Raw genomic sequence first — 19,686 nt, 5'->3', positions numbered from 1 at the left:
AGATTTGTCTGCTGACACATATTATGAATGGCAATTGCAAGGTCTTTACCCTGAAAATTTCTGGATAATCTAGTCTGGACACCAACACCAGGCTTTTAGGAGCAAACACTTCTGCAGGCGGAATTAAACCAGACTCCTCTTCACCTTCGATTTCTTTTGTTCCCTTGAAAATACAAACACTCAAATTAATAAGCAGAAAGAAGCTTCAAACTAAAAAGGCAGCATTCTTACAAAAAAAGTTAACATTTCTCAGAGCTTTAGAAAAGAAAATGCATTATTTGAAAGCAGTAATGAAGGTAACTAACAGGAACACATTCCAATGGCTGCTCAACTCCCTAAAGGCTCTAGAGTGTTCAACCTGTAAAAGCTCACTAGGAAGTCATGCACTAATATACCTAAAACAAAGTTCTATGAGACAGCAGTCAGGACACCGCTCACTGTTTCACATTTCAGACAATGGATTATAGAACAAATCCTCTCATTTCAGTGTTAGCTGATTTACAATCAATCAAATACAGAAATAATTATGTCACAAAAGAATATTTGGTTGTTCCACTCCTATCATTCAATTTCTTACAGAATTTCCACTAACATTTCAGCTAAAATAATCTATAAAGCCATCCGTGGCCTCACGCAGTGAATCTGGAATCTAAAGGAATTTCTTCACAAGAAAACAAGTTCAGATTTCTCCAAAAATCCCTTAAACTTATGAACCATTAAGTTTCTGGTTAAAAAAAGAAATAATCTGAGAAGGGTACAATACAGATAAACTTGCAGTTGTTCATGGTATTGTGCAATTAGCTATAACCTCCTTGCCAGCGCGTACTATTGAATCACAAATATTTTATTATTCATGGCCTAAACTGAAGATGTCACTGAGTATTTTCATTTCTAGAATTCCACACATCTTTGACAAATTTATTAACTGAGTAAGTTTTCCAATGACAGAAAGTCCATGCTTTCCAATTCTTGCATGTAATTCTCTCCACCCCCACATCATCCCCCTAATTTCCAAATAATTTTATTTGTTCTCTGACCATGCATTCTTCTATGCAAAAATCACTATATTAATTAGGAATACAAGAAAAAATTACTTCCATTTCCGTATGACAACATGGAATATTTGCCTTAATTTCTGTCATGTTACTAGTCATCATTCCAGTTTATTTTTTTAAAAAATTTAAACAGTCAAACATCACTTTTCTATTAAATGGAAGAAACCTGATAGACATGTTCTTAAATGCCAAGAATGCTGTGAGATCATGAGCTTTATTTCACAACCTGGGTTCAGAATGTAGTTTCTTTAAGCAACCACATGGATCCAAATAAAAGCAGTTAAAACAATGAGAGCAGAAGTACTTTAAAAGATTACTTAATAAATGCTTGTAATTATAAAAAAATGTTTAGTTATAATAAAACTCATGTAGGATTTTTACTGATAGGGCTGCATGAACAAACGTTTGGAAACCATCACCCTACAGTATAATTGTTCATCTAGTGGTAAACTAAACAGGTTCCTTCCAGAGCACTTGTTTTATCTAACGTAAATTACTTTCTACTGAAACAAAATACTTAATAACAGTCCTATTCTATTCAGTCTTGTTTGCCTGGGTCAGAGCCAAATGGTGGCAGCTTAAGACTATGAGGCAGCAATCATCATTATCATCTGTATACCACATAATTGGTTTTGCCTCCACACCAAGACCTGTGTTTTATTATGTAGATGTTCTTCTCAGTTGTAGCACCAAACTGAAAAGGTACCTTTGAAGAAGTGCAGTAGCTGGGTTATCATTTACAAGTTGGGTTGAGAGCTATAGGATAATAAAGTGCTACTTCCTAACCTGAGCCACAGCTGAAGACATCTACTTCGAGCCTTTACCCATTGTTCTTCCACCCATGCTATCAGAGCTGGCCTTTTAGGCTTGTATCCTGACTATGGGCACGTGTGTCTTGGAAGCTGCTCATGCACATTCAGGTTCTATCAACCTATGCTAAAGCACTTCTCACGCATGTCCCTCTAAAGAAGATAGATAGATACATATCCCTCTAAAGAAGATAGATAGATAGATACATACGCACACATGCAACTTGGTGCTCTATTTTCATAACTATATACAGAAAAAAGTACCTCTAACTTTTTATTGTGCTTTTTATAAACAAACTAAATGAGATCCTGGGCTAAAAGTTCAGTAGTATTTACATATGCTGTAACATCCTTTGTCTAAGCACAGTCTCCCCAACACCCAAAAAAACCCACAACCAAAATTGAACATATGGTGAGGGTAACAGAGCACTGGAGCAGGCTGTCCAGAGGGGTTGTGGACTCTTCTCTAGAGTCTTTCAAAACCCACCTGGATGCATTCCTGTGTGGCCTTCCCTAGGTAATCCTGCTTTGGCAGGAGGGTTGGACTCAATGATCTCTGTAGATTCCCTTCCAATCCCTAACATTCTTTGATTCTGTGATATAAGCATCTATGTCAGGAAAAAAGGTTCATCTATACCTTAGTACCCTATTTTGGTAACAAGGGTCCCCCTGAACCAAGGGCAAGCTTAGCACTGCCATTCCTCCAATGCATTTGCCCTGTCTCCAGCAATCTGCAGCTGAGCAATTTCCTGATCTGGAGTGAGCCTACTATCCAAAAAAAAATGGTTTAAAAGGAGAGTTCTTAGATTTGTATTAACCAAGTCATTTTAATTAAAAGATATGCATGATATTTTTAGACATACCAAGAGTCACAACAATATATATTTGGCTTTGTGCATTAATTCTTAGCTAAACAGCAACCAATACACATGCAGTGTATATGCTTAGTCTAATTTGCATCTTATGTCTAGGTGAAAATTGTGATTCACAAATTAATAAAGAAACACAGTAACTCACATGTTCATTTCTTTCCAGACATAATAATGTTGATAAGGAGACTTTGTACATTACAGCTACCTCCTCCTGCCCACTTTGGAAAGGTGTCAGCTTTTCTAAACAGCAATAGTGAATTCTAGGAATAAAGGCAACAGATTCTGGCTGACTAATTATGGACCCTGACAGCATTAGGAAAGAAATTAAAACAGAATGAAATACAGAATACTGCATTTCTTAAGGCAAGGGAATACGGAAGCTTTTCTATGTTCACATGGTACTCAAATAATGAACATTCTGAGTGCATAGACAGGAAAAAGGTTTCTATAAAAGGCCATTTTTACAAAGTCCACTCAACTTCAGATCAAGTCTTGAATTAATTCATAATCAGATTTAATATAAAACTTTCAAGTGCACAATAGCAGCACAATATTGAACTGATAAACCACTTACACTATAAAAAACACTCTCTTACTTTATAAAGACTTACTGAAAAATGTAGTGTGACTAGTCATGTTCCTTCCACGGCTAAAGGTTCTGACAGGCACGCAGGCACATTATTAGGACTCAGCAGACTAAGTAGATAATTATTTCAAACACATGACTTTTAACCTACTTTTCAAGGGAAGTATTCAAAGCATAACCATTCTGTAGCAATAACTAAATACTAAGTGGTAAACCCACAAACTTAATTCTATTTACACTTTTGCTCAGACATATGCACATTTCATCTTTCTTTAGCCCCTTTCTCATCTAAGAAAAAAAATATTCTGCAATCAAATGTTTTTTCAATACCTTTTCATTGTTAAAAATGTGGTATTTTGTTTACGACTACATTAAAAATGATTAGATGTTAAAGAAAACCTAAGGATACAAAGTGAAAGATGAATCTCAGGTGGTTAAATATGAAGTAAGATAATACTGTTATTTCTTTCTATTTTTCATCTAGTTGATTATTACAGTTTTCATTCTGCACTGTACCGGTTGGAAGAAAATATATGCTTGGTACCATTTCAGAATATCAGTTGTAGGCTCCTGCTTCTTCAGTGTGCACTATATGCACTAATCAGCAAAACTTAAGCAGGTGCAAAGGTGAATGTAAGGTAGTCCTAATACATTTTCTGCTTAATATATTTTGTTTGCTTTAGATCACACGTTCACAGCTGAAAACTATGAGTTTCAGATGATGTCTTGTAAGGCCAACAACAGCCTGTGTTTAGTTTCCATGCTTAGCATCAAAGGAATAAAAGAAAGAAATTTCATTTGAGCAATTTTGTATACTGGCTTGCCAAGATGGAAGTAGTAACACTGCATGAAACATGGCAAAAGTTCAGTCAATCAAACCAACAGCAAAAGTGTTAGAAAGTCCTTTGCATCAGGTCCTATTCCTATTATTTACTTTATATACTTTATATTGCTGACACCAGCAAGCTCACCTAGACACTGGGCACTTGAAAATGACACCAAAATCCAAAACACCAACCCCAAAGTAAATTGGTCATCCACAGTTAGCCCTTAAGTAAGAACAACAGAAACAAATCACCATCATTATCAGTAAGCTAACTGACCTACATCAAATGAGCAAATGGCGGTAGCTCTTCATGCATCAGTTAACTTGGGAAACTCTTGGGCTACAGAATGATAGGAATGAAAACGCATACAGGGTCATGAGAAGGCTGGACCAGTTAATGAAATTCTCAGAGATTACCAATCATGCACCAAGCATAATTGGCTGAGTTGGTCCTTGGACTGTAGATGTAGAAGAAGGACCACTGATGGAGAAACTACACAAGCCATGTTCCTCTGCTGTTCTGTATGCCATTCACTCCTAACCATCCACAGAAGAAGTACTACACAAGATGCCTTTTCTTTCTGACTCAAAATGGTAACTCCTATGTTCTTCCATTCACCATTCACTGGTAGGCAACAGTTTCAAAAACACAAATTCTCCTTTGATACTTAAATCACACACAAATAAAGCACTAGTGCAGGGTTAAGATCAGGTCAGACTGTTTATTAAATACAGAGGGGGAGAAAAAATATAAAAATCAGTCAAATGAGTGAGCACAGATCTTTTTTAATTCCCTTCTTTCTTTTGTAATTGAACAAACTTCAGGGACACACAAAAATAAACTGGTTTATTTTCACTCCGGTTTCAGACCTGACCTCAGGTATACGGAATAGAGAAAATCCCCATGAGGAGCAAATAGCTCTTTGTAGCTATGAATCAATTTCATTTCCTCGAGATTTATGTCTAAGTTAAAAACATTCATGGATCACCCAATGTCTGATAAGGGTTGATCTCACACTCCAGGTTTTCTCTCATGTAGCAATGGACTATGAAACATCTTCCTGCTTCACATTCACTGACTTTCACAGTAGTTACTGCAAATACAAATGTACTGTCAGTCATGTTTGTCTGACAAGGGATCTGTTTTAAATGCTGCACATGGAAAAGCAGCACATAAATAGGCATTCTGATGTAAACCTCAATTTCAGCTTCAGAAATTATGCTACAACTCTTAGCAGAATAAGGTGACTGATTTTGTACTACTTCAGTGAAAAACTGCAACTCATTCAAAGGCAAAGATGTGGCAGCCAAGAAAACAAATGACAGCAGCCAATTTTACTCAGATTAACCTTATCTTTTTTCATTTAACAAAGATATTAATTTCTCTGATCTAGCCCTTAAACTTTAAGGTTTTCTCTTGAACTTTTATAAACCTAACTTTGCCACAACAATCGTACTATTCTGTCAGCTCTGTTTCTAAATACTGACATTGAACTTCAAAATAACAATCTAGACAAAAATTATACTAGGAACTGAATTTAATTTTTAAACGCGAAAATTACCTACCAATATAGTCAAAAAAAACCCAAAACAGTCTCCCCACTACTGAATGTAGACTCGCACAGCTTGAGAACACATTAGAATTTTCTCCATCAATGTGGAGCTGAATCACAGCATGCACGAATCATAAGCTATCCTTCCTTTCCTCTCTTTTGAAACCCATCTTCAGATTTCTCTGAAGTCTGAACTGTTACCCAAGAATCTCTCTGATGGGCTATCAGCTGTGCACCCAGTCTTCACTTACACTGGCTCTGAGTCTCCACAGATGGACCACAACATCCTTCTGGATCTTAGAACCAACTCTGTGGCAGGCAGTTCTGTGACCTGCTTTTTTTAGAGATGCCACTCATTTTCAGACATGAGAACAATCCAGGCATAAGGGCCATACATTTCTACTTCAAAAGCATATGCTACTGCAGTCAAAAAAACAGGCTTATCTTCATATCAGAAAGACAAAAACAAATTTTAACTGAAGTACTAATAGAAAAGTTAGAAAAAGACAAAGCATTACACATAGCTTTACCGTTCTCAAGGCAGAAGCTGGCAGGCATTAATTGAAATTCAAAAGAAATCAAGTGCAAACAGAAAGTTAAATTAGAATTGTACTTTTATTAATTCACCCACTCCTAGAGAGAGGATGAACATTTCTCATTACAAAACTTTCACTCTAGTGCTTCATTACAACTGTCAAAACTGGTTCGTCCTATATAAAACTTTGCACTGAAATTGTGCCAAGTTCAGCAAGCCTGTTGTTTTGCTACTAACTGCACAGCAAAGAAGATTTACAGACCACGCATAATTTCTTATTTTAAGGAAAATTATTTTAAGTTTGCTTTGGTGCCAATTGCTCATTTGGGACAGATCCTTCTCTCTCCACGTGACTTAGTTGCTGCTTGTCTATTTGCAGCCAAGTACACTCTTCACTGTTTTATTAACAATCAACGGCCAAAAAACATTCAGCATCAATTAATTTTATTTACTTTTTAGTTTATACAAATGATTGTATCCAATAAATTCTAACACATGTATGAAAGTCAAAATAAACTTAGCTGACTGCTTCCAGAAGACAAATCTGCATCCTGCCTACAATCTGCTGAACTAAGCCCACAGGTGAATAGATCTACTTTGCACCTTATCCACATGCACAGAATCGTACCCTACCACTAACCTTATAATGGAATAACTTTACCAGCATAAAAGCCATTATCATGACTTAACAATTGCAAAACAGGATAATAACCTGCTTGGAGGCATTCCTGTGTAAACTACTCTAGGTGATCCTGCTCTGGCAGGAGGGTTGGACTTGATGATCTTTTGAGGTCCCTTCCAACCTCTAACACTGTGACAAATTATAGTAATGCACAGTAGGGATTCTATCAACTGAAAAAGGGCCAAAAATAGGAAATCATGTGAAGATCAAATATCAAATATAGCAACCTCAAGTGTCTGTAACAGGTCAGCTCATTGACACCTTAAAACCTACTGTGTCAGAGCACTCAAATAGGACAGAGTTTGCATCACACCTTCCAGTAGTGCACAAAATTTACAGTGCCACCATCTATTACATGTTTACATTTAATGTTCCTCACCTTGAAAACCCCAGAAAGTGCTTATATGTGTTACTGTCTAACACACTGAAAGAACTTTGGAATAAATGTAACTTCAGACTCATGATTTCCAGCTTTCAAGACCAGCTTGCACAGCCATACACTGAAGTGCGTCTCTGGAGTAGGCTGTTGGCTATGAATACCTTGGAGGTCTGGACAGTCAAGGTAAGGCCACTGCAGTTGCCCTGTAAATGCTGAAATTCCATGGGGCAATTATCAACTGCATGAACTAACTGCTTTCAACATATGAACCTTAAAACTACAGTAGCAAGTCTTTAGCAAGAACTATGAACATGCAAATAGCAATTCCAGAGCTTAGTGTTTATTATATCTTTCTGAATTTTCCCATAGGAGTAGAGGAACAGGAGACCTTTACCCAAAACAAGTTTTTTCACCCTGCAGCAGCATGAATTCAAACTGGGGATGTGTGAGCCAAAGCACGAGCCAGGGGATAAACAGGACAGGAGAAACTACTGCCAAAGTTATTATTAGGAGAATGAAAATATGCCTTCTTCTGTACAACTTTTCTCACCTTAATTTTAAACTCTGGTCTAGAGAGGATCTCAGTATTTAAAAGGACATTAAAAATGCAAGTCCATTTCTTATCATATAGAACATCAGCTGCAATGTTCTCCTTACACAGGCACAGAAGAGAAATAAGGCATTACTCAAATCTCTGTATGCTATCATATCATCCATTTTCAGTAGGTTTAATGAGATGATGATGTAATATACTAAACATTATTTTTTTAAATTGTGAGGATTTTTCCACAAAACGTGGTTTGGGACATTAACCACAGAAGTCACTTTCAGAACAAATTTAACATTTGGGATAAAACTCACTAACATAATATCTAAAGGGGGATCAGATTACATACTTCAAACTGTGTGTTCTCATCCTCTGCTAAAAATGAAACATTAATGACTCCTCAAGCGGCACCAACTCTCTAGTCCAACCATAAAAATTAAAGCTTTATGAAGCACAAAGTCATTTTGTTGGCAGTTTTTCCCCAGGACTCAAGAAATATTTGTTAACGTTGTGGATCTGCCATTTTATGGCTTGGGATTTTTACAATTTCTTTTTCCTCTTTTTGCGGGGGCACAGAGAGAGGAAGAAAATGTGAATGGCAGGAAATGGGAGACTTGTGAATTATTATTTATGTGCCTTTTCCAGAGTGATATATTTAAACTTACCAACTTTGGGATTGAAATGTTGTAATGTACACAAGACAACACAAAAGAATTAGACATTCTTGTAGTAAGATTGTTATAAACAAATGTTTGAGGTTCTGTGCTGATGTCATTAAGCAGATTTTCTGTAATGCAAGAAATGTAGTTGCACAGGCTCAGCTACTAGCACAAATCATTCTCTAATTTGTTGATGGTAGGATTGGGGAGAGAGGATTAATTTCTCCCAAAGTGCAAGGCAACATACAATTTGACCATTAGGATCCCAAATGATGCAAGACAACATCTTTTAAAAAGATTCTATTTATGGAGCTCTTCCAAGCACTGTTAGTATAAATTCTAACCATGAAATGGGTAAGAAGCACAGTTGAGGTCAGCATATACTTTTGCCGAGTCAAAAGTATTACATGAAGTCTTTGTGTGCTAAGTGGAATTATCCAGAAACTGATATTAGAAATAAGAACTGAATTTTAACAGTGTATACGGCACACAGAAACATATGTGTGTGTGTGTGTATACATAGATATACACACATATTTTTCTGATGGCTAATAAAGTTACATACAGAGTAACTAAGTTTTATGGGTGAATCCTCTAGATCTTTGCAGTTTAATTAACCACAAGTAGTTGATTCCATTTTTTTCTGAAAATGATTCTGCCAAGCCAAACATCTAATCAGGTCTAGCTGAATTCTGCCCAGTCTCATGTATCAGCAAGATTTACCAGCTGATGGCTACTGTGAAGGAATTAACTCATTTTTTTGGGAAATATAATCTTATTTTTGTCTTAGTAAGTTATACCATCTGTCAAAAAAACCCTGAACTGTATTTAACAGTAAAATGCAAAATCTAGATTTCATTTCACGTCCTGGACGCTGTTTCATGGACTGTTTGTTTAGTGAGGCATGCATCTGAACAATTAAGTCAACATTACTTTCATAGCCCAATACTTCATAAGCTTATGTTTCATTACAGATTATACATTGTGCTGAATTCTTGTCTAATGACCATGCAACAGGGCACGTTCAATTATTCTCTTTGGGTTTTAGAAAGAAACAGGAAGTTTGGCTATAAACAATGCAGTCATAGAATAAATTTCACCACAGCAAGTTCATCCGAAAAATATGCATTCTTTACAACACAGCCAGGAATGGCATCACGAGAACCAACATCCTGCAGTTGTTGTGGAGTTTTAGGGGGTATTTTTTACTTTTTATACTTTGAATTAATACTTGGGCAGTATGAGAAAAAAAAAACTTTCAGTTTAATACTGGATTCTTTGAATTAATACTTGGGCAGTATCAGAAAAAAAAACCTTCTGGTTTAATACTGGATGTTTTGTGATGAGCATTACTTGAAAGATGTGCATAGTGAATGAAAAGCAGCTGCTAGAAACCACAGGGTAAATAACAAGTTTTCTAAATTTAGTATGTGTTATGAAATACATAGAGTGGAGGAAGAGTTAGCCATTGAATATTTTTATCAGCTAGGAAAGAATTACTATAGAATATTTCCCTCTACTTATAAAAGATAGATGATAGGTAATTTTAAAAGACAGCAGTTTTAAATAGGAAGATAATTTCACCTACCTTAAAATTTAAGACTCAAACATACCTAATTTTTTGTTACATTTCTGCTTTTATATCCTCTTCATAACGTACTAAAATATTCACCTAAACTGCAGCATTAATGAAATAAGAACAACTATTACTCTGTAGCTTCCAGCTATGCCTAGAAAAAAGCACCATATTATTCTTCCAATGCTGCATATTATAATTTTGTGACAAAGAGAGTAACATTTCAACTCCAGCATAAAACAGAGTACACTGGGAATATTAAAAGCATTTGCTTAAAATCAACAATAATGTTAAAGTTCTTCACCAAAACAGCAGAAAAATTGCTTTACTTAGCCAGCTACTTAGTATTAACTTATTTTAATTATACTTAATGCCAAGGTTTTACTTATTTTTTAATTTTCATATGGGAAATAAAAATATTTCAAAACATAGCAATGATAGTTCACAATTATACACTGGATTAGGTTTTCCCTAGGTTATAGCTTCTAAAGATTCCAAGTATTATGTCATGGCAGAGATTCTGTGAAGTACTTTGCCTCAAACGGGAAACAAAATGTCTATTTTTGAAAGACTGAGGTTGCCCAAAAATAAGTAACTACATGTTTAAAAACAAACAGTGCCAAACAGCTGACACCCAAACTCTGACCTACCTAAAGACTGAAGAATTACTCTGTTAGTTCTAAAGCTTTGCCATTTACACCCACACAAACCTTGCCAATAAACGCACTTACAGAAACATGCATGCACTTTACAACACAGCTACACACATTGGTCCTGTGCTGGCCTGATGGAATTGCCAGCAGAGGGAGCAAAAGTTAATAAACCTTTTCCTAGAACAAAGATGAGAATCATTCCCAGTACTGTCAAACACGGAAGTAAAGGAAAAGAACACTCTATTGGCTACCCCACTAGAAAAAAAAAAAAAAAAACATAATGGAGCACAAGAAATTCTATGAAATGGTTTTGGTTTGGGTTTTTTCTTGTTTTTCAAAGGAGATAAAAACAGATTCAAGAAATGAATTAGTAGATTAAGCTTACCTTAGCACACATGTGACATGTGTGACATAAAAAGACATCCTTACCATGGACAGGAAAACATTTTCTGAAGTTGTCTTCTATAACATTAATCTATTGTTTCTAGGCACCTTTTTCTGTATTTCTGCTCCTTAGAAAGGTTTTTACCTGTAGGTTAATCTCTGCTTCATAGAAAGTTAAGCAGGAACAGTAGTGCCTCTCTGAGTCTATATCAGTCAAAACCACCACAAAGAACGTTGGCTGTTTTCTCTCTTTCGAAAGCTGCCATCCTCCAGGCTGGCAAAACTAATGGAAAAAAAAAAAAGAAAAAAAGGAGAAATTTAGTTATGTAGTTTTATTGATTCTTGTAAGAAATGGGAAAAATATTTTAAAACAATGCAACAGATAATATTCTATCTGAAATATCAGGTAATATCATTTAAAGTGAACATATGCAGGGCAGTAAGATTTGGAGAAAATGGGCAAAACTCAGGTTGGAGTTGGTCTGATTGATACATATCTAGTTCTACAGATATAGATAATAAACTCTATGAATGGAAGAAATCTCTCTTTGAATTCATTATTCGCAAAGACCTTTGCAGTGTTTAACAGGTAACAATGAGAATGAAACAACACATCATGCAGGTTACACTTGGGTAACAGGTTAGAATTTGATGTTAAAATTGTGTCTTGGAATGCATTTACAGTTTCAATTTCTTCACTTATTTCTCTGTTAATTAATCTAATCAAACATAGATACTCCACTGACACCTACCTGCAAAATTATTCAATACTTACTCCTAAAAGAGACTATCTATAAAGCAGTATTTTTCATTCATTTATTGATTACCTCTATAAACTTCACTGTGAACATTTGATATTTTATAAGCAGTCATATCATAGCAGCGATATGTATTTTTAGCACCTCTGGGCAAAGTATGTTCAAGTTTCATGACTTCATGAGTCTAAACGACAAAGAAAATCACTTGGTTCTCAGAATCAAAGAGGTTGCAGATCACTAAATACTTATGTACTTTGAATGCAATGTTTCAAAGCTCTTTCAGCAATGAGCAAACTAAGTATGTCTAACAGTTAAGAGTACACATCAAAAAAGCCTAAGTCCTTTCAGTATTTGTTCCTTCAAGCTGACCACAGCAAAGGCAGTGCAAGTCACTGGAAGTGAAGACAGCAGTTTGAACTTCAGAAGAGATGTGCACATATCATGAAAAAAAAAAACCAACAACACTACAGCTCAAATGTAAAGGGAAAAGTGCATGGTTTCTCTTCTTTTTTAAATGACTGGAGCACAACCTCAATTAATAACCTGTGCCCACTATTGGAAGAGTGTGCTGAAACTCAGAGATCCGGTTGCTGAAGATTCTTGACACATCCTGTATGGAATTTCATATTCACTATTTCTCTTTCTTTAGGATGAAGTCACATGTGCAAAAAAAAAAAAAATCACAAATACATTATTATTAGCAAGACTATAAACTTAGAATTTACATGAAGTGAAGGTAATAGTCTCTGTTTGTATTAGGAATACAAAAAATCCACAAAACATTTCTGGAATTGTTAAACAAGGCAGATACCAACGGAACCAGAGATATAGGTCAAAATGTTGTGTTTCCAGCAATTGCTTCTTTCCCCTGAACAGCTGCTAAAAGCTGAAAGAACTTGAAGATTAACATATAAACAAACATTTACTACAGATTCCTCTTTAGAACATCTACAGTAAAACCTGGGTAGTCAGTCTTAGGTGAACAGCAGTTAAAACTCTGTCTTTGATATACAGTTTATTTTATCATCCTGGGAAAAAAAAAATCTTCAAAACCAAACTTTTCTTGTGTTACATTCTTCAAATTCTAGATAGTCAGCTTAACACTTCTGAGTCTGTATCCTTAGAAGTGCTAAGCACCCCCTCCTTCATCTGAGAATAACTGTTCTGAACATCAAACAGTACTCTGAGAAAAGACATCCTAATCATTCCAAGCTAAGCATCCAGTATTAGTCCATGATTTTGATAATACTGGCCTAATCTCCCTTTGTTTTTCCTCCCATGTCAGTTAAAAATAAGAAGATACCACTATTAATCTTGCAGGACTGCTATAAAGATAAAGTAATATGGTAAATATATACAGACATTATAACAAAAGTATCCTTAAAAAGTCTGATAATAAAATCATTAGAGTTCTGCATGTACTGCAGAGTTTTGGTTGGTATGTAGTAAAGCAAGCTTGGAATTTGTAGCTCAAATACAATAAAATCTCCAAAACACTGATTAGCTATTTGTTTGACGAGTACGAGTCAAAATGCAAAGAATGCAGTGTCAATAAATAAAACCTTTCCACAGTATACCATTAAAACAGAATCATCCATACAAAGTAGGTCAAATTAAGGTTGCTCATGCACTGCTATGACTGGCACTTCTTAAGTACCAAAGGCTCGAGTTTACGATCTTAACACTCTTTCTGTTCTGCCAAATCTGCTACTTCTGACCAGAGATCCTTGCTGGTATCATTGTCCTTCAGCTTTACAGGTAATTTCCTATCTCACACCTGTAAACCACAATCTATCAGATTTCTGAGTGGCTGGAAAGGCTGGACAAAAGACCATTCTGCACACACCAAACACCGTTCTTGTAAAGGTACAGATCTGGTATACCCAAATTATCCACAAACAGAATATTCTGTACCCAAATGACTAATACATGAGCTCGGGATGTGTAGCTTACACAAAGCTGATTTTCACACTGTACATACAGAACCTACTAATCTTGAACTGTGAGGTATTGGTAAATTCATGTTAAACACAGGGGTTTATTTTAAAATAAAAGATATTTTAAATTAAATCTTTTTATGGTAGTAAGCCATTATTAACAGGTCTACTGCATAAAATCCATACCAACATCTGCCCTAAAGTGGAAAATCCAAAGGGCTCCATTTGAACTATCAGAAGTGATCTGGACAGGCTGCTCTCAGTAGTAATCTTTCAGTCTTTCTGCACATCTGAACCCTACCCACATGAGTGAGAATTCTCCCCAGTTTCACAATGATCTTGTGTATAACATATGCTTTCTAGATTTAACTAGTTTACTAGAAAACCACAATTACTGATTGGTAAGGAAAACAGCTGAAGTAGAGTACACCCAATAGTTACACAGAGAATCTGTGCTTTTAAATAAACTGGAAGGAATTTGTAAATACAGACATTGAGGATAAAGACAACATGCTCCTCCAAGAAATTAAACAATGAATGATTCTCTCAAGTCTCCTTAAAATAAGGTAATAAATATTACTGCAATACTTCAAATGCAAACAACATTGAGGAGAACTTTCCAAATTAGTATAAATACAAGTTACTATCCAGTATGATTACCAGCACAGTCTGGCCACCAAGAACAGGAAAATGTTTCCTCACCAAACCAGATGCTATACCAAAACAGACAAAAGCACCACTGTGAATGTAATTCAAAGATCATGTGCTTCTTCGGTAAACAAGAAAACACCCAGAAGTTTAAAATGACCATGCTCCTATATTGTTTCGCTCATTTGCCAGAATCTCTGGAACCAGAATGTAGCTTCTATAGAAGACACTGAAATTTAGAAAGAAACAGACTGTCCAATTCATTATTTATAGAAATAAGCTTCTAACAGTGGCAAGTGCTTCACATCAACTAATTGAGTTCTAAAATCGGGTGCAAAAATCCAGAAGCTGCACTGAGAAGTAAGTAACAGATTTTATTCAAGGTACTGAAGTGACATTTCAAGCATTGTTTAAAAACACAGGTTCTTTGAAGCAAAGAACTTTCTCTTAATTATTTTCACAAATTTCTTCAAAGTAAACCAGAAACCAGACAGACTTTAAAATGTCAGTGTTTTAAAATAGCATAGTTGGATTTGTTACTTTTAAACATTTTGTACATCATCTCCACAATCCTTCTCTTTCTAAAGCCTAGATGTGATTAATATTTAAAAGTGACACTTATTTTTTATAACCCTAAAACATTATCTTTGCTTGATTCATACATTTGTTCCTTCTTTTCTACCTACAGCCATAGCTCTACATCTTGCCCTGTCCCTCTCCATTACAATTAATCACTTGTATACATCAGCTTCTATCTCAGATACACTGCATACAGCTTTGGTGTCTAGAATCACAGACTATTCTGAACTGGAGGGGACCAATGAGGATTGGGCCCAACCACTGACTCCACACTGGGCAGCAACTTAAGTGATGTATCTAAGAGTGTTGTTCAAATGCTGCTTTAACACCAACAGGCTTGATGCCATGACCACTTCCCTGGCAGGCACTCTAAAATCTGTTGAAAAACTGAGAAAAAAAAAAAGTAAAAATAGTCACAACTTCTGCTAGGGCACTGGAGAAATTAGGATGTAGGAAGGAAGCTTACTGGATAGTGTGAAGTGAACACTAAATACCATTATTATACTGAACAATAATTATATAGCATTCAAAGTTCATTGAAGAAAAAGTTCAGTCACCATATCCTTACCAAGACATGTCCTACATGTCTGTTGATCAGAAATTTCTCATTTCCTGAATTAATGTTAGAACTTTGTCATTTACCTTTGGGTTTGCACCCTGAGCACAACCAAGTCCATAGCAAAAACGAGAACAAATATTCTTCTTTCTCTACTTTACATTGTCTTCTCTATCAATGATCTGGTCAGCTTTCCATCAGAAATCCACTACCCATGATAGCACTATCAATGTAGAAAGAGGAAAATGCTTGTTCTGAAAATTTATGACATGATACATTCTTTGCGAGTCATCTGCTCAAAGCATTTTTTTGAACAGTTTATACAGAAGACAAGGTTTGCAATACCATTACAGACCCCTGCACATAAAGAACTAATGATATTTCAACTATATTTTTCTAGTATATATTTTCTTCAAAATATATTTGTGCACTTGCTTCTTGTTAAAAAAATATCCAAAGCTCAGTGGGTATACATAAAATAGAAAACATTTTAACTGTATTGACAAGATCTGAATTAAAAGACCCAAAAATTACTTTAGAATTTAAAACATCTGACAGAGATATCCACGTTCCTTTTTAGTCTAACTCTATGACCAAACATTTGAGTCTCCCCTGGATCATTGCATTTTATTTTATTTAGTCTGCTTCTGCAGGCTTTTTTTTGCTTTTCAAATAACTGTGCTTTGTTTTTAACATGTATCGTCAACATCCTTTCTACAAACCTCCATGAAAATAAAGAACTGTGTTCTGGACATTATGTGACGGAAGTTTGCTCCATCTGGACTTGCATGACCTAGCACCAGCTGCTGAGTATTTCACCATTTCACCATTCACTTATGTATGGAATTTTGGCAATGGGAATTCTTTTTCAAAGGCATACCTCTACTTGAAACTAAACAAATTAAAACCAAAACAATTACAATGCTCACTGGCATAATAAAAATGCAGTGTTATGAAGCTGTAAATCTGAGGAAATGCTTGAAGCTTTCAGGAGATCTCTGAATGTAAACAGAATACAAAATATACAATTAATTTTCTAACATTTTCATGCCTTTCAACACCTTGTGTCTAAGAAACTGTGTATTTTACCTAAAATAAAACTAGTGGATACTACCCTGCCCCTTATCCTCTCACACCTGAAATTAGTTTAAAAACTCACATCAGAAACAGCAGGAGATGGTCTGGAACTACAAGTGACATTACTGTCCAGAAAGAGCTACAGGTGAATAATCTTTCCCGTCCTTGCCTGGGATGGAGTCTTCCCACTTATTGTGTACACTTCTACCTCAGGAAAATTCTACCTCAGTAGCCAGCTCCTCAGTCAAACGTAAAAAACATGTCACTAAGAAACACCTCTTCTCAGCCAGAAGATCCTCAACCACATTCTTGGGCTTCCTAAGGTTGAAAGCTGCTGAAGAGAACTCACAATAGCACTAATCCTGCACAAGTGACAGATTAAACCGAGCCTTAATTATCAGACTCCGAAGCTTACTGCAAAGACCCTGCAGTAAAAGTCCAACAAAGGAAGAAAAGTTGAAATAGCTGGGAACATTTCAACTGAAGTCAACCAATTTATCCTCCAAAGCCACAGTCTTTTACTGAAACTCATCAAGAACTAGGCTAACCATCCCCACATATCAGAAAATATATAAGCCTGGGTGTACATCTACACATGCACATGAAACAAACTAGTTTCAAGTTCACTGCTTTGCTTTTTCAAAATCTAATACCGTGTAATTTTAAAGACCTTTTCACAATGAACTGCTATGCTAAAAACCTGAACTTGTAAAGGATTATCTATACAGGGCCTGTATTCATAGTTTGTCTTCTGAAAAAAACACTTGAACTGTTTTTTTGAAATGAAGCAACCCCCACTAGGAAATTAATTTCTTTCTCTGCTTTCAAAACACAGTATCTCCATCCTAGTGCCTTATTAAAAAACAAAGAACACAAACTGTAAACAATCTTCTGACTATCTCTGAATGAAACGGACCTAGACTACAGATGTAGTGATTTACAAATAACTACTGTACGCTACTGTCTTACGGAAATAGCACAGAATTAATTTTTACATTCTGAATAGGGTTTTTGTCTCAAATGAGCTTCCAACACTTCTAATCATGTTTAGTAAGAAAGTGAAAACAGTGTGCTTGTGCAAATAAGGAACACTTTGGACTTGCATTAATTTATTTAAGCTGCACTCCATTTGCTTCTTTTCAGCATAGTGTCCATCAAGATAACTATATGGCAGTTTAAAGATTCTTGAGACCCAGAATCTTTTTTCACCACCACCCCCACCAAAAAACAACACGCCCACCATACTCTGATCTATCTCAGGCAATGAGAGTGAGGCAGGTATGGACAGTAATCAGAAATCTTAGATGCACATCAGTATCTCAAACTAAATACAAATATGATAAGTGTCTGAAACAGACTTTGTTTTTTTTATCAGAGAACCTTTTTTTTGTTTGTTTTTTTTAAAGGCAACACAAACCCCATTAATTTTAAACTTCAACAAACACTTTAAATGTCATAAAATTAAACTCTCAGAACTTGCAGCTGAAATTCAGAAACACATTGCCTGCCTTCAAAATTTCTTTTACTAGGGAATGCTTGGTAGTCAGCAATAATGGCTGCCAATGACACAGTTGGTCAAAAGAGTATGAAGTCTGGATACTAAATATTCAGCATGAAAGCAGAAAAGACTATTTCAATGCAGCAATAAATTCAAGTGAGACAGTAAACTATACTTCATTCTGAAAAAGTGCAGGTCCATAGCAAATGCATTGTGCTTGGTTACAAGACAAAAAATGGCAGTATGGGTGGAAAACATCTGACTTAAAATATTCCTGGAGCAACACTGAAAGGACACTGAAAAAATTTAGTACTGTTACCACAGCAATTAATTCTCCATATTAAATGAATAAAGAAGCAACCTTGTGCCTCTTATTTGATAACCACTGCTCAGGAGTGGTTTCTAAACTGTATTTTAACACTAACACAATGGTTAATTTGTTTGGGAGTTTTTTTGTTATTTTTACTGATCACTATGTATACACTTGAGGAGACTGGTAGTCATTTGAAGCATACAAGCCTAGAAAAACAGTTTCCATTTAGAAACATAAATGAGCATTTTATATGTATTCTATTTATTAGTCAAGCATGAAATAGTAACCTAATGTGCACTCTCTCCTCTGCTTTCTTGGATTTTTTACTTTCTCTTTTGACAATAGTAGCATTGTTACAACCACAGCCATAAACGTTTTAATGTCTTTACTGGAAGCCCAACACATTTTCTAGATGATGATATAAACTATCTTTTAAAAGACATACAGCATGTACAAGTATAATTATTGCATTGGTATAGCAGGGTACTTAATGTACATTGCTCAATTGCAACTGGCCTATGGTAAGCTGTTTATACAATCGTAAATTTTGATTTGACATTTCAGTACTCAAATATTCCTCCAGAGGAACTGGGCAATGTTATCTAAAATACTACTGTAATACACAAAGTCCTCATTATCTTACTTTCCTAGCTTGCACCTGTACAATCTGACATTAAACAACACTGTCAATACCATCTCCAGCCTTGCTGCCATGTTTGGTAGCAACATTCTGGTAGCTACATTTGGTTGTGACATTCTGTTACCACCAACTGTAAAAAAAAAAAGTGCAGGCAGACTTGTGTCAAGATTTTTGCATTAATGATATTATAAGTCTTCATACCTGTCAGAGAAGGGTTTGAAGACTACAGTTAGAGGAAAAGTGCATGGGTGTGGCAGGGGGGTGTAAGCAGGTGGCAACACAGTGCCTGCTAAAGAGAACATGGCTCTGAACTGGTAGAGGCTTAGAGACTGGAAGGCCTGTGACTGCTGCTGCAAGGAGATGCCAACAGCCTCAAGATGACAAGAAACGGAACAGGAAATATGCAAATTAATTATTCAGAATTTGCTCTTAAAATAGCAGAAATCAGACTAGAATAAACCACAAAAAAAGGTAACATGTATCTCAAAATCCCTGGAATAAAATACATGTCACACAAACAAACTGATAAACCATTTCTATTTGAAACGTACCCCTGCATAAAAT

General features: G+C 35.7%; 1 protein-coding gene across 1 annotated transcript in view; it reads right to left on the bottom strand.

Moving 5' to 3' along the window:
* SBF2 (SET binding factor 2) overlaps window positions 1-19,686 on the bottom strand; it is a 196,144-nt gene that overhangs the window by 101,981 nt on the left and 74,477 nt on the right. The window contains exons 3-4 of the mRNA XM_054390637.1: window positions 11,262-11,399; window positions 50-163 (exon numbers count right to left, since the gene is read on the bottom strand). Of these exons, the coding sequence (XP_054246612.1) occupies window positions 50-163; window positions 11,262-11,399 (252 nt within the window). The remainder of the gene's footprint in view (window positions 1-49; window positions 164-11,261; window positions 11,400-19,686) is intronic.

Source organism: Indicator indicator, chromosome 21 (genome assembly GCF_027791375.1).
Source record: "Indicator indicator isolate 239-I01 chromosome 21, UM_Iind_1.1, whole genome shotgun sequence".
NCBI classification, from domain to species: domain Eukaryota; kingdom Metazoa; phylum Chordata; class Aves; order Piciformes; family Indicatoridae; genus Indicator; species Indicator indicator.
The sequence above is the reverse complement of the archived record's forward strand: the minus strand, read 5'-3'. Positions and strand labels throughout refer to the sequence as shown.